Source organism: Aotus nancymaae, unplaced genomic scaffold (genome assembly GCF_030222135.1).
Source record: "Aotus nancymaae isolate 86718 unplaced genomic scaffold, 86718_ANA_hifiasm-v0.15.2.pri h1tg000002l, whole genome shotgun sequence".
NCBI lineage: Eukaryota > Metazoa > Chordata > Mammalia > Primates > Aotidae > Aotus > Aotus nancymaae.
Window position 1 is genome coordinate 50,153,365 of NW_026988413.1, and position 14,752 is coordinate 50,168,116.

At 40.1% G+C, this 14,752-nt stretch overlaps 1 protein-coding gene across 3 annotated transcripts in view; it reads left to right on the top strand.

Moving 5' to 3' along the window:
- Positions 1 to 14,752, top strand: part of LAMB4 (laminin subunit beta 4) — a 116,476-nt gene that overhangs the window by 15,131 nt on the left and 86,593 nt on the right. For all 3 annotated transcript variants that reach the window (XM_064364296.1, XM_064364280.1, XM_064364299.1), the window contains 6 exons: positions 3,756 to 3,913; positions 7,888 to 8,023; positions 10,649 to 10,722; positions 12,369 to 12,557; positions 13,604 to 13,667; positions 14,160 to 14,374. In XM_064364296.1, coding sequence (XP_064220366.1) covers positions 3,756 to 3,913; positions 7,888 to 8,023; positions 10,649 to 10,722; positions 12,369 to 12,557; positions 13,604 to 13,667; positions 14,160 to 14,374 — 836 coding nt within the window. The remainder of the gene's footprint in view (positions 1 to 3,755; positions 3,914 to 7,887; positions 8,024 to 10,648; positions 10,723 to 12,368; positions 12,558 to 13,603; positions 13,668 to 14,159; positions 14,375 to 14,752) is intronic.

A 14,752-nucleotide genomic window follows, 5' to 3' on the forward strand; every position in this document is an offset into this window, starting at 1 on the left:
TGTGTGTTTTTAGAGTCTGTGAGTTGCTTGGTTTACCATCCAGAGGCTGATGAAGTTGGGGATTGTTTGCCTCTTTTACTTTTTATTTTGAAATAATTGTAAGGTCACACACAGTTGTTAAGAAACAACCCTTCACTCAATTTCTCTCAGTCATGCATTCTATGTAACTACAGCACAGTATCACAACCAGGAAATCAACACTGATGTCATTCACAGGCCTTATTCAGATTTCACCAGTTATACATGTATTCGTTTATGTGTATATTTGACTCTATGTCATTTCATCACCAAGATCAGAACAGTTCCACCACCTCAAGGATTCCTAGTACTACTCTTTTATAGCCACATCCACCTCCCTCCCTCCCTGCCTTCCTAACCCTTGACAACCACTAATCTGTTCTCTATCTCTATAATTTTGTCATTTAATACTGTGATACAAATAGAATTATGCAGTATATAACCTTTTCTTCACTCCGTGCAATTCCTTTGAGATACATCCAAGTTGTAACTTATATCAGTGGTTCACTACTTTTTTTTGCTAGGTTCCATGGTACAGATGTACCTACCACATTTGATTTAACCCTTCACCCAATGAAGGACATTGGGTTGTTTCCAGTTTTTGATCATTACAGATAAAGATGCTGTGGACATTTGTATATAGTTTTTGTGTGAACGTAAGTTGTAATTTCTCTGGGATAAATACTCAAGAGTTCCCTTGCTGAGTTGCATGATTAGCACCTGCTTAGTTTTGTAAGAAACTACCATACTCTTCCCGGGAGTGCCTGTACCATTCTTCATTCCCACCAGCAATGTATGCCGGATCTTCACATTGTTTCTAGCATCTCCTGTTATCACTATTTTTATCTTTGCTATTCTGATCGGTGTGTAGTGATATCTCATTGTGATTTGATTTGCATTTCCCCAGTGGCTAATGATGTTGAACCTCCTTTCATGTGTTTATTTGCCATCTGTGTATCTTCTTCAGTAAAATGTTCCATTCATGTTGTTTGCCATTTGCTCATTTGATCATTTTTTTTTAATGTTGGGTTTTGAAAGCTCTTATTAAATTCTGAGTATAAGAGCTTTGTTGGATATGTGATTTGCAAGTATTTTGACAAGGTCCAATTTTCTAAATTCCCCTTGTATGGATCATGTTTTTGTTGACAATTCTAAAAATTATTCACCCAGCCCTAAATGCAAGATTTCCTCCTATGTTTTATATGTTTAATAACTCTATAGTTTCACATTTTACATTTAAGTCTATGCTCAATTTTAATTAATATTAATATAAGATGTGAGGTTTTACTTACAGTTCATTTTTTCTTTTTGTTTCTTTCTTTCTTTTTTTGCCTGTGGATCCAATTGCCCCAGCACCATTTATTAACAAGGCTATTCTTCCTCCATTGAGTTGCATTTACACCTCAGAAATCAGTTGGACGTATTTGTGTTGGTCTATTTCTGGCTTCTCCATTCTGTTCCATTGATCTATGTGTCTGTTCTTCTGCCAGTATCGCAGTCTCTTCTATATTGCAGCATAGTAAGCCTTCATATTGGGAAGAGCTATTCTTTCACCTTTAATTTTCTTTTTCAAAATGTTTTGGCCATTCTAGGTTCTCTGCCCTTCCATCTAGAGGCCATTTTACATCTACAAAATTATCACTATCATTTTGAATTGCAATAAAGAGAAAACTAGTGCTTAGATTTGGCCTCCAGAATCAAGCAGGATTCTCATGCTTTAATTGAATTAACAATAAAACTACACTGTCCGTTTCATATATAGTTTTTTTAAAAAAAGAAATAAAACTATTTCTATAAATATCAGAGGCATGTGAACCAGAACAACTCCATCTGGGTAAAATGAGGCTGAAACCTACTGGGCTGCATTCCCAGATGGTTAAGGCATTCTAAGTCAAAGGATGAAATTGCAGGTCCGCACAAGATATGGGTCATAAAGACCCTGCTGATAAAATGGGTTGCAGTAAAGAAGCCAGCCAAAATCCATCAAAACCAAGATGGCTACTACAGTGACCTCTGGTCGTCCTCACTGCTACACTCCCATCAGCGCCATGACAGTTTACAAATGTCATGGCAACATCAGGAACTTACCCTATATGGTCTAAAAGGGGGAGGCATGAATAAACCACTCTTGTTTAGAGTACCATCAAGAAATAACTGTAAAAATGGACAGCCGGCAGCCCTCGGGGCTGCTCTGTTTATGGAGTAGCCATTCTCTTCTTCCTTTACTTTCCTAATAAACTTGCTTTCACTCTACTGTATGGACTCACCCTGATTCTTCCTTGCACGAGGTCCAAGAACCCTCACTTGAGGTCTGGATTGGGACCCCTTTCCTGTAACATAAGTAGCTACCCACAAAATACTACAGTAAAGTTTCATTATATATATGTTTAACTTTGTGTGTGTTAACTTTAGATCTTAACCCCCAGTAAGATTCCACTTTGTTTTATTCAGTCTTCCCAACAATTAACAAATCCATTAATAAATTATTGCTTATCAAAGTGTAATAGATAACATGATGGAACAAACCCTGCAGGGAAGAAATATTTCAGATGACCCTACTCACCCCTCGTGCCCATACAGATATTTAACAGCTATCTTAACTCAGAATGATTGGAATGCTTGCTCATTTGCACATAGTGCTTCCTTTGTTTCCTTCTTTATCTAACTTGATGGTTCTCAAATGTTATGTTAGGATTTGTCTACACAAAACCATGTATACTGTACTATATAGGTAATTTATGAAATTTTCTGGAGTATACGGATTTATAACTTAATTCCTGAGATTTAACTTTAAATTCAATCTCTAAGTAAGACATGTTGACCTCCCCACTTCCAAAATGATGGGATTGTTTTTGGTTTTGCTTATGAGATAGGGTCTTGCTCTGTCGCCCAGGCTGGAGTGCAATGGCACAATTATAGCTCACTACAGGCTTAAATTCCTGGGCTCAAGCGATCCTCCTGCCTCAGCCTCCTGAGTAGCTGGGACTACAAGCATGCACCACCACACCTGGCTAATTTCTTTTGATTTTTTGTGAAGATGGAGTCTCACTATGTTGAGGAGGCTAGTCTTGAACTCCTGATTTCCAGCAGTCCTCCCACCTCAGTCTCCCAAGCACCGAGATTTACAGGCATGAGCCAGTTTGCCCTGGCAAAATTCAGAGGGTTTCTAATACTGGAAGACACTTAAAGGAAATTGAGTTTAGCATTTCCCAAGTGTTTTTCTCGTATTGCACAAAATGTTAACCTGATTTGAATGAACAGTGCTTTTCATGGTGAAATAAATTTGGGAAATGCTAAACTAAACAACTCTAAAGAGGTTTGATTTGTTCGTTTTATTTTTTTCATGGAAGCATTTCTCAGACTTTCATATGTGGATGTCCATGGTAATATCTAGGAGAGCGATACAGAATGCAGTATCTTTCAAAGGTACTGTTTTCGGCATCTCTTTTTGATGGAGAATCCTGCTGATATGGAATTCAGTTCAACACATTTTAGTATTTATCTTTAATCCAAATCTGTATTTTGAAAAAACTGAGACTCCAAGAGTTACTATACCTCATGCCACCTAGCAAGCAAAGTAGGGACCATTTATCATTTATTAATAAACTTAAAATTCTGATACATCTTTGGTCAGTGCTAAATAAATAATATAACTTACCAGTTTAACCAGTTGTTTCTGCGGGCCCTGTGCTATTCTTAGACTGCCTTCTGTGTAAGCTGTTTCCGTTGTGTTCAAGGGTGGCTCAGTTACTTGGAAGCTCAAGATGACTGCAACAGGGGTGCCTGTCATCCCACCACTGGCGATCTCCTGGTGGGCCGCAACACACAGCTTACGGCTTCTTCTACCTGTGGGCTGAGCAGAGCCCAGAAATACTGCATTCTCAGTTACCTGGAGGTAGGTTGGCGCCTTGTTTATTTGATGGGTCATTATTTAATCAAGGGCGTAGATTTGTTCAGGTACATCTGGGGCTACTCAGACATTAACGAAGAAGACAACATTTCTTCCTAAATAATGGAGACACTGGTGCAGTTGTCCCTCAGTATCCAAGGGAGATTGGTGCCAGGACCCTTCCCCTCAACACCGAAATCTGCGTATGCTCAAGTCCCTGCTCCGAAATGGCATAGTATTGACATGTATCCTCCCCTGTACTTTAAATAATTTCTAGATTACTTGTAATACCTAATATAATATAAATGTTATATAAATAATTGTTACACTACATCTTAAAATTTGTGTTATTTTTATTGTTTTATTGTTATTTTTATTTTTTATTTCATTAGGGGCAGGGGTCTCACCCTATTGCCCAGGCTGGAGTGTACCTCAGCCTCTGAAGTAGCTAAAAATACAGGCATGTACCACCACACCTGGCTAATTTTAATTTTGTTTTTTTAGAGACAGAGTCTCACTGTGTTGCCCAGGCTGGTCTCGAACTCCTGGCCTCAAGCAATCTTCCCACCTCAGCCTCCTAAGTTGTTGGGATTATAGGCAAAGCCACCAGGCCTAGCCTGTTATTGTTTTATTGTTATTTTTCTCCAAATATTTTAAATCCTTGGTTGGTTGAATCCACAAATATGGAACCCACAGGTAAAGAAGGCCAACTCTCATGTAATTCAAAGTCTAGGAAACCTTGACTAATCAAAATAAGGAAGATCTGCTTAATTTCCATTTCTTGTTACCCTCAGAATGAAACGTGAAGTCTTTTTGGTTCAGTCTTTGTAGGGAATTTCTACAAATTTACTGGTATACTTGGCTACCTTAGTCGCTCCCATAGAACAAACATATTTGACTCATTTAATGAAGATTAAGGATCACCAGGGTCTGCTGCCATTGTGCTGAACACGAGTCCTCATTGCTCTGCCTTAGCTAGAGATAGAGGAGGTGAAGAACTGAGTTGATAGTACAGCAACATCATAATACCACTTGGAAGTTGTACTGTCTAAAAATCATAAATTCCCAATGTGGACATATTTTTGTGCCTTTTCCCCTTAAAGATCAGTTTTATAAAAGGATCAGTAGCTTTTCAGGTGTCTTTTCCTCTCCATGTACTGGCAACAGAACAAGCATCCAAGGTCATCTGAGTATCGTCCCTACCGAAAACCCTGAGGTAATCACGTCCACCGCTTAAATGAGAGGATGTGCAGGAAGGAAGTTGGACATAAGCCTAATGTTAGTGGTCCAGGCTTTTCCATGTATTGTTCACTTAAAGCAACTTGTTTAAGTCTCTGGGAAATGCTTTGTATTCAAATTGGTTTCTAGTAAAAGGTGATTATTATAAATAAGTGGAGACAATACTTGGGTGCGTAGCACTGTTCTAAGTTTGGGAAGTACTTGTGTAAGAAAGCAAATTATCTTCATGTGCAAGGAAATTACATGGTGGAAGTTCTGCTCAACTCTCGGCAGGTGACTACTAAGTCCAGGTGCTCTGGACAAAGAAGTGGTTCTCAACTCTTTATTTATTTTCGAGATAGAGTGTCACTCTGTCGCCCAGGCTGGCATGAGTAGCACGTTCACAGCTCACTGCAGCCCCAACCTCCCAGGCAGGTGATCTTCTCACCTCCGCCTCCACCTACTGGTGGAGTAGGCAAGCACCACCATGCCCTGCTAATTTTTTGTATTTTAGTAAAGAATGGGGTTTCACCATGTTGGCCAGGATGGTCTTGTTCCTGACCTTGTGATCTACACACCTCAGTCTCCCAAAGTGCTGGGATTACAGGCATGAGCCACCTCACCCTGCCAGAAATTGGTATTCTTACATCTCAAAGTTATACCACCAAAAATTGAAGTAACTCCAACTGTGGAGGCTTCTTTTGTCTAGAGAATGACAGAAATCTTAGAAAGCTTAGAGCTAGAAAAAAATCTCAAATTATTTCAGGCTGACAAAGTGTATTATAGAAGGGGCTATGACCACTAGTCTAGACAAACATTCCTGCAACGTGGAGGATAATTTTTTTCCCCATCTGTTATCTAAGAAAGAGCTACCAACCAAAACATTTTGTTCAGAAGCTTCCAGTCAACACTGTCCTATCAAGCTATCCAAGATGGAACTCACATTTGGTGGCCACAATGAAGCATCCTCTGAAGCCAACCTCATCAAAGATTATACCTCTAAAATGTTAATCAAAAAATGGCCCACAGCCCTGAAATTAAACATTTTCTTGAGTAATTTCCATAGTATTATTGGAAATTATTTGAATTTTTATCACTTTTGATAAAATCACCAAGTTTCTACTGGTCACTAGGATGAGCCTACCCCTATGCAAAATTTATTTAGCATTAATTTTGCCTTAATTTTCAAAGGGCATTTTGGCTTTCTTGAACAATAAGGCCTATAGTGACCAATGGTGCTAAAATACACTCATTATATGAATCTCTTGAAGGGCTGATTTGTTTTGACAGACTATAGCTGAAATAATCCTTAAAATCATCCTGCATTTATTCAATAAATTTTATTGAACATCTACTATGTACCACACACTATTCTAGGTAATGGGGATACAGCAATAAACAAAACCAAGTCCTTGTCTCATTTGGTTGTGATTCCCATTATGGAGAAAGACAATAAACCAACAACTGTATAATATAGTCTCAAGTAGTGATAAGGGCTTAGGAAATATAGAAAGTAGGACAAAAGATAGAGAGTGGTAGAGGGCCATGGGGGTGAAAAGATGGTGGCATTTTAGATAGGGTAGTCGGGGAAAGGCTCTTTGAAGTGAAGGCATTTAAACAGAGGCCTGAAAGAAGGGAAGGAGCCAGGAGATAAGAATAGCTGGGAGGAAGAACAGCTTGAGCTCTTCTGACTCTAAGTGCTTAAAAAATAGCAAGAAGCAAGTGTAGCCAGAGTCAAGTGAGTGAAAAGCCAGGTGGACATAAAAGCAAAGAGGTGGCCATGGCCAAATCATACTGGGCTTTGTGAGCCATAATTAAGACATACGAGCAATGTGCACTGAGTAACACCAGCTGAGCACCTATGCTGTTGTAGGCAATTTCCTGCACAGAAGCTTATAATGATCAGCCCCCACTTCCTGGAAGCTTTGCACAATTGCTCCTTCAGAGTCCCATGAGTATTAGCCAGGAATAACTGCAGGCCGCTGACAGGCCTTTGGAAATCTTTGTAGAGCCCCTTAGGAGTTTCAAGTATGGCTATAAGTAGATGCATTAAATTAAGCAAGCTCAAAGGCCAGTCTTTGCTGTTGTAACCTTCAAAAATCTATCCTAAGCAGGCTGGGCGTGGTGGCTCACACCTATAATCCCACCGCTTTGGGAGGCCCAGGCAGGCAGATCACCTGAAGCCAAGAGTTCAAGACCAGCCTTGCAAACAGGGTGAAACACTGTTTCTACTAAAAATACAAAAAAATAGCCGGGTGTGGTGGTGCGTGCCTGTAATCCTAGCTCCTTGGGAGACTGAGGCACAAGAATCTCTTGAACCCAGGAGACTGCAACACTGCACTCCAGCCTCAGTGACAGAGTGAGATTGTCAAAAAAAAAAAAATACATCCTGAGCGAAACTAGTTCTGATTCGCTAAGATCTTTTAAGAGGACTATTTCCAGTTTTTTATTTCTTCATGTTAGTTGTGTATAGTTTAAAATAACTTCCAGATCCTTTGCCTCTTATATGACAGAAAATTAGTTTTACATAAATTTGCATTTTAAGTCCAAATGTATAAATTTATAAAATTTTAGGTAATAGTATAGTTTGTTATTGTACTTAGGCACCTATTGATGGAAATTTTGATGTCTTGTTATTTCCTCTGCTTTTTATTTTTAGCCAGTTTGGAAGACAAATATAGTAAGTACAGCTTGCCTTTAATTTAGACTAACAATAAGTAATTCCAGTTTTTATTTTTAATTTTAATGATGGTGTATTCCAGGGGGAACAAAAATGCTTCATGTGTGACTCTAGATTTCCATATGATCCGTACGCCCAACCCAACAGCCACACCATTGAGAATGTCATTGTAAGTTTTGAAGCAGACAGAGAAAAGAAATGGTGGCAATCTGAAAACGGTATGATTTAAGTTCCTTTCCAGTTGTTTATTTCTTCAATATTTTAATATGACATTCTCTTCCTTGTATGGTTTTAATAATGTCACAGTAAAGTATTATATTGGAATGGAACAGTATCCTTCAAGAATGTAGAGCCCCATAGAATAATAATTTTTTTTTCATTTTAACAAGAATACTTTCTTTTACAGGAAAATTAAAGTGTACTTTAAGCACGTAACTCAGAATTTTTCACTCTTTCCATGTGGGGGAAGAAAATATCTCTGCATCCTTTTGTTCTTTGTAAAAAAAAAAAAAAGAGAGAGAAAGTTTATGAAGTGTTGGTAAATTAAGCCTAATACAAAACACACTGATGTAAACCGAATGAATAATGCCGGTAGAAGTCTGAGAGTTAGCGCCAAGTGTTTTTTCCTTCAACACATGAAGGGAAAGAGAAAAAGAACATTTTGCTTCTTACTGTAAGCCAAAGTAAAATCTCTGAATTGAAAGGAGAGCTGGCTACAGACTGAAGTTCTTTCTTTCCTGGATGTATGCCCTTCTCTCTTTGTGAATAGTTGTGATATTGAGCCTATGTTGGTGCTGACCCTCTGGATTCCTAGATGCTCGCTATAAAAGTGGACCTGATCAGGGATCTTCATATCCCACCCCTGGCCATGGGCCTCATGTGCGCAAATGTACGTCCATCCAGGCTGGCCTTGTCTAATGCAGGCTTGCCTACTCTTGATGATCCCTCTTTAACACTAGTCTAGAACTCTTCAGTTTTCCTTAGCCCCACAAAATGATTTCATTCACTACATTGCTATGTGTTGCACTTTGGACCTTTGGACTATAATTCCTCTATTCTCTACAGACTCCTGTAGAGAATAGATAATATGTATTTCCTTTAGGAGATTTTAGACCATTAGAAGGGAGTGTGGGAATAATCATAATATATAAGATAGTTTCAGGCAAGTATAATATGAGGCTATTTTATTTATGTCATCCACTTGACAATTGATTGACTGGTGTCTACTAAATGCCATTTCATTTTGGATCCTAGTTATTGATGTCAAGTTGGAATCTCCTTAATGAATGTGAGGCGTTTTTTTCCCCATAGCCACCTGTCCTCCTGATGAATGGTGCCATTTTTGCTTAATGGCTATTTTGACCCACATCTAACATTTGTTCCACATCTCCTCACAAAGGCAATGTCTCTCTGTCCAAGGCAATGACATAGAGCAAGGATTTTGAACCAAGAACTTTAGAGAGAGGGACAGATATCCTTTCTAGAAAGGGTTAGGACCTTTGACACACAGCCTGCAATGTGGCTGCCACTTAGCAGCAAACACGTCCCTGAGCTTTTCACCCTAGAACTCTAGACTGACTCCTGATTCACTGCAGTCCAGCCACTGTCGTCTGAAACCACACTGTCCAGTGTGAGCACTTGAAATGTGTCTAATCTAAATTGAGATGGGCTGGAAGTATAAAAGCATCCCAGACTTCTTTCTAAGACATAGTTTTGGGAGAAAATGTATAATAAAGAATCACTAATTATGTGGCAGTGTGTGGTGGCTCACACCTGTAATCCTAGCACTTTGGGAGGCCAAGGCGGGCAGATCACTTGAGCTCAGGAGTTTGAGACCAACCTGGCCAACATGGCAAAGCCCTGTCTCTACTAAAAATACAAAAAGTAGCCGGGCATGTTGGAGCAAGCCTGTAGTCCCAGCTACCTGGGAGACTAAGGCAGAAGAATCCCTTGAACCTGGGAGGCAGAGGCTGCAGTGAGCCAAGATCCTGCCACTGCACTCCAGCCTGGGGGACAGAGTGAGACTCTGTCTTTAAAAAAATCACTAATTTTTACAATATTGATTATATGTTGAAATAACTTTTAAATATGTGGATTTAAGTATATTATTACAAATAAATTTATCTGTCTCTTTTCACTATTTTAATGTGGCTGCTAAAAAATTTAAAATTACATACATGACTCACATTCTATTTCTGTTGGACAGTGCTGTTCTAGAGAGATCTGGGCTGCTTTTGTGTCCAGTTTAGGGCTGATACCCCACGTCTGTGCTGGAGATGGATCACAACTAGCTCAGTGCAAAGCCCTGACCAGGATACCTCTGCCACCTCATCAGCCACAGAGAAGCCCACAGGTCCCTACTCCAAGGGGAACATTCCAAGCTGTGTTGTATGCCAGGTGACAATGAAATTCTGGTTCAAATGACTGTTAGCAGCTCTTGGAAGAAACAGGTGCATTGATTTTTACTATCCTCTGGCTAGCTAGCTCATGTTTATGTGTAGTGAAGATTTCAGCACAGGGAAATGAACCCTCACTTTCTCTCTTTCCATCTAGGGCAAATGTCCCGAAACTCTCTTGGTCATATGTAATGCTGCCACATAGTGGCCATGTGTGTTGGCACTAAAACACGGATGTGGGCACAGTCAGCGTGAAACCTATCCTGCTTTCCAGACCTCCTGGGCTTGGAGTGGCATGAGACACCACTCCAACAGACTGGGAAGAGTGACCACCAGCCTTGTGGCATCAAAGGGATTTTATTACAGATCAGCCACAGTGGGGAATTAACATGATAAGCAAGAGTCTCTCAAAATCACTGATTTTCTTCTTTCTGGATTTTTCTTTAGGTCTTGATCATGTCAGCATCAGACTGGACTTAGAGGCATTATTTCGGTTCAGCCACCTTATCCTGACCTTTAAGGTAAGATGAATAGGCCTGCTGCCCCTCTTTTATCTATTCCCCAAATGCTCAGTGTTTATCTGGAATTTTACTTCCTTGCTTCCTTGCGGTGAACAAAAACAGAATAAGTTCGGACTTGAGCTTTGCCAACTGAGCTTTGACTCTTACATGAAGAAAAAAAATCAATGACCATGACTATATGATTAAAAAAAAAAATAGAAGGCACAGAGGAAAGGAAAACTCCCAGAACTGAGGTAATGAGAACCACAAGAACTATAAAGATAATTTTTAGGAGAGAAGGGCAGGATTTGGAAATTATTTAGGTAAATATGGAAAGGTTGTGATCAAGAGCAAAAGAAAAATTAAAGAGTCTTAACTAAGATTAGTCAGATGCCAGAGAAAATCAATGTGCTATAGTGCTTCTTTAATCATTCAGGAAAATTCTAATTTTGATGTCAGATTTTATGCTAGTTCAGGTAAGAAAAAATGAATATGAAATTTAAAAAGTGAAACACCAGTCTTTGTCTCCAAAGAACCACATGTAGTCATGGATACAAACATATATATATAATAGAAAATTATAATACAGGCCAGGTGCAGTGGCTCATGCCGTAATCGCAGAACTTTGGGAGGCCAAGGCAGGTGGATCACCTGAGGTCAGGAGTTCAGGACTAGCCTGACCAACATGGAGAAACCCCTTCTCTACTAAAAATACAAAATTAGCTGGGCATGGTGGCACGTGCCTGTAATCCCAACTACTTGGGAGGCTGAGGCAGAAGAATTGCTTGAACCCGGGAAGCGAAGTTTGCAGTGAGCTGAGATCATGTCACTACACTCCAGCCTGGGTCATAGAGTGAGACTCAGTCTTAAAAAGAAAAAGAAAAAGGAAACAGAAAATTTTAACACAAAGTGGTAAGTACTGAATTAGTGGTATGATTGATTTAAAATGCTGGGGAATTTAAGAGGCTAAATCTGCTCTGGGGAACCAAGATAAATTTCATGGATAGGGTTTGAAGGATGTATAAGAGTTTGCCAGAGGAAAAGCATAGTTAGCAAAGAGAATCACAACAAATTGCTGTAAAATATTAACTATGTTAGCTTTTCCATTTATATGCCATGTTTCTTCAATTAATAATTCACACAGCCATAAACATTTCCACAATGTAATTAGATTATGAGGACAAAGTGTGTACTCATAAATACTAAAAAGAGACCATGGTGTGTGTATTGTGTAGTAGATTTTAAAAGATAGACCTGGCCAAGCGCAGTGACTCACACCTATAATCCCAGCATTTTGGGAGGCCGAGGTGGGCATTTGAGCCCAGGAGATAGAGAACAGTCTGGGCAACATGGCAAAACTCTGGCTCTACAAAAAACTTCTCTGGGCATGATGGCATGTGCCTGTAGTCTCAGCTACTCAGGAGGCTGAGGTGAGAAAATCACCTAGGCCTGGGAAGTTGAGGCTGCAGTGAGCCGAGATCATGCCACTGCACTCCAGCCTGGGTGACAGAGTGAGATCCTTTCTCAAAAACAAAGCAAACAGAAAAAAAAAAAAAAAAAAGAGAGAACGTTATAAAAATAGAATTAGAAAATATAAATATTCAATCTGAAGTTGGTAATAAAATCTGCCTTCATGAAACATGTCCACTTTTACTCATTTTTCCTAGACTTTTCGGCCGGCTGCAATGTTAGTTGAACGTTCCACAGACTATGGACACACCTGGAAAGTGTTCAAATATTTTGCAAAAGACTGTGCCACCTCCTTTCCTAATATTGCATCTGGCCAGGCCCAGGGAGTGGGAGACATCGTTTGTGACTCCAAATATTCGGATATTGAACCCTCAACTGGTGGAGAGGTAGCATTTCCTTCCTTGTATTTATTTTACATAAATTAAACTTTTAAAATGTGTAATTAACTTACATGAAAAAAATGTAGATAATGTTTCCTGCAATGTAAGTTGGGCTGTTGCTGTTTAAAAAATGAAAGTGTCTAAATTGAAATGAGTCCCAAATAATAAATACTAAATACGTTTTTTAGATGCAATCCTGCACAAGAGTGCTCAGCTGAAGGTGAGCATGGGATAAAACTTAAACGGGACACCATGGCCCCAAGCACCCTGAAGAAGAAACACCCATTTCTAACCCTTGCAAAGCCATGTAAGCTAGCAGCAGCCTGGCATTAGCTATCTCGTCCCCGTGCTCTGTAAATCACCACCCCAGGGGAATCTGCCAGGAATATCCCTCTGAGCAAAGCTGGTGCCTGGCAGAAAGTTGGAGTGAATGGGATTGAACAGGTATAATTTTATCTGGTAGAGCAGAAAGAAATAGTGGGAGAAGACTGCTCCAGAATTCCCCACTAGACACAAATTGATCATGGTTTGCCAACTATCCATCACTCCATCCCAACCCAGCATAAGTGCTCTCTTTGCCATTTCTGCCTGTATGAACCACTTGTACATAAAGAGCCAGAAATGACTGAAGAATACCTTTAATTTATTTTTGCTCTTGGTACTTCTGTTCATATGGTAACCCAAATGATAATCTGTATTCTATGCCAGCTGGGAAGCAATGGTTCAGCCTTCTTGTAAGATCAGGGTCTCTTCTGTAAGAGTGCATTTGATGGCCAGGTGTGATGGCTCACATCTATAATTCCAGCACTTTAGGAGGCCAAGGCAGGAGGATCACTTGAGACTGGGAGTTCGAGACCAGCCTGGGCAACATAGGGAGACCCGCACCTCTACAAAAAAACTTCAAAAATTAGCCGGGTGTGGTGATGCATGTCTGTGGTCTCAGATACTTGAGAGGCTGAAGTGGTAAGATTGAGCCTGGGAGGTTAAAGAGTGTATTTGACAGTTATATTTTCAGGTAATATACTATAAATTTATCTACATTTGTTTTACAGGTTGTTTTAAAGGTTTTGGATCCCGGTTTTGAAATTGAAAACCCTTACAGCCCCTACATTCAAGGTATGAATTCCTTTATATTTTTCCTATCAGCTTTTTAAAAATTTCACATTTGGCATATTCCTTGTAAGTACTCTTCTGATTTTTTTTCGATTTTCTTGAGACAGTGTCTTGTTCTGTTACCCAGGCTAGAGTGTAGTGGCACAATCTCAGCTCTCTGCAACCTCCACCTCCTGGGTTCAAGCAACTCTCATGCCTCAGCCTCCTGAGTAGCTGGGATTATAGGCATGCGCCACCACGCCTGGCTAATTTTTCTATTTTATGTAGAGATGGGGTCTCACCATGTTGCCCAGTCTGGTCTTGAACTCTTGAGCTCAAGGAATCCTCCTGCCTTGGCCTCCCAAAGTGCTGGGATTACAGGCATGAGCCGCCACACCAGGCCTGTAATCGCTTTTCTATGGTATATTAAGGGTATATCAGTATATCAGTCAAGGAGAGTGCCTTGAACTGATGCACCTCAAATTCATTTTGATTCATTATTTTCATTTCTAATAGACCTTGTGACACTGACAAACCTGAGGATAAACTTTACCAAGCTCCACACCCTTGGGGATACTTTGCTTGGAAGGAGACAAAATGATTCCCTTAATAAATACTACTATGCTCTGTACGAGATGGTTGTTCGGGGAAGCTGCTTTTGCAATGGCCATGCTAGCGAATGTGGCCCTATGCAGAAGGTGCGGGGAGATGTTTTCAGCCCTCCTGGAATGGTGAGTTATTAATCCCAAAGAACAGTGGGCTGTCCTACCTGCCTTTCACTGTCCTGGTGCTGAATGTAGGTGAGACACTCCACATGGAGATCAGCAAATCTAAGTGCCAGTTTTATGCTCAGGTGGGTACCATTGAACCTACCCTGATAGCCCACCTAGGGCCCTCCAGTTCCTCCACCCAGAGGCGCTTGTGGATTCTGCTGCCAGTGGACATCACTGAACTAGTGAGCAGAATTTATACTTTAGGATTTCAAGAGGCTTCATCTTGCCCTCTTTTCATTTGTTTTGTAGAGCATGGAGATGAGATGGGGAGGGATCATAGCGGGTTGGTGCAAAAGTGCTGTTTTTGCCACTTTTAATTGCAAAAACAGCAATTAC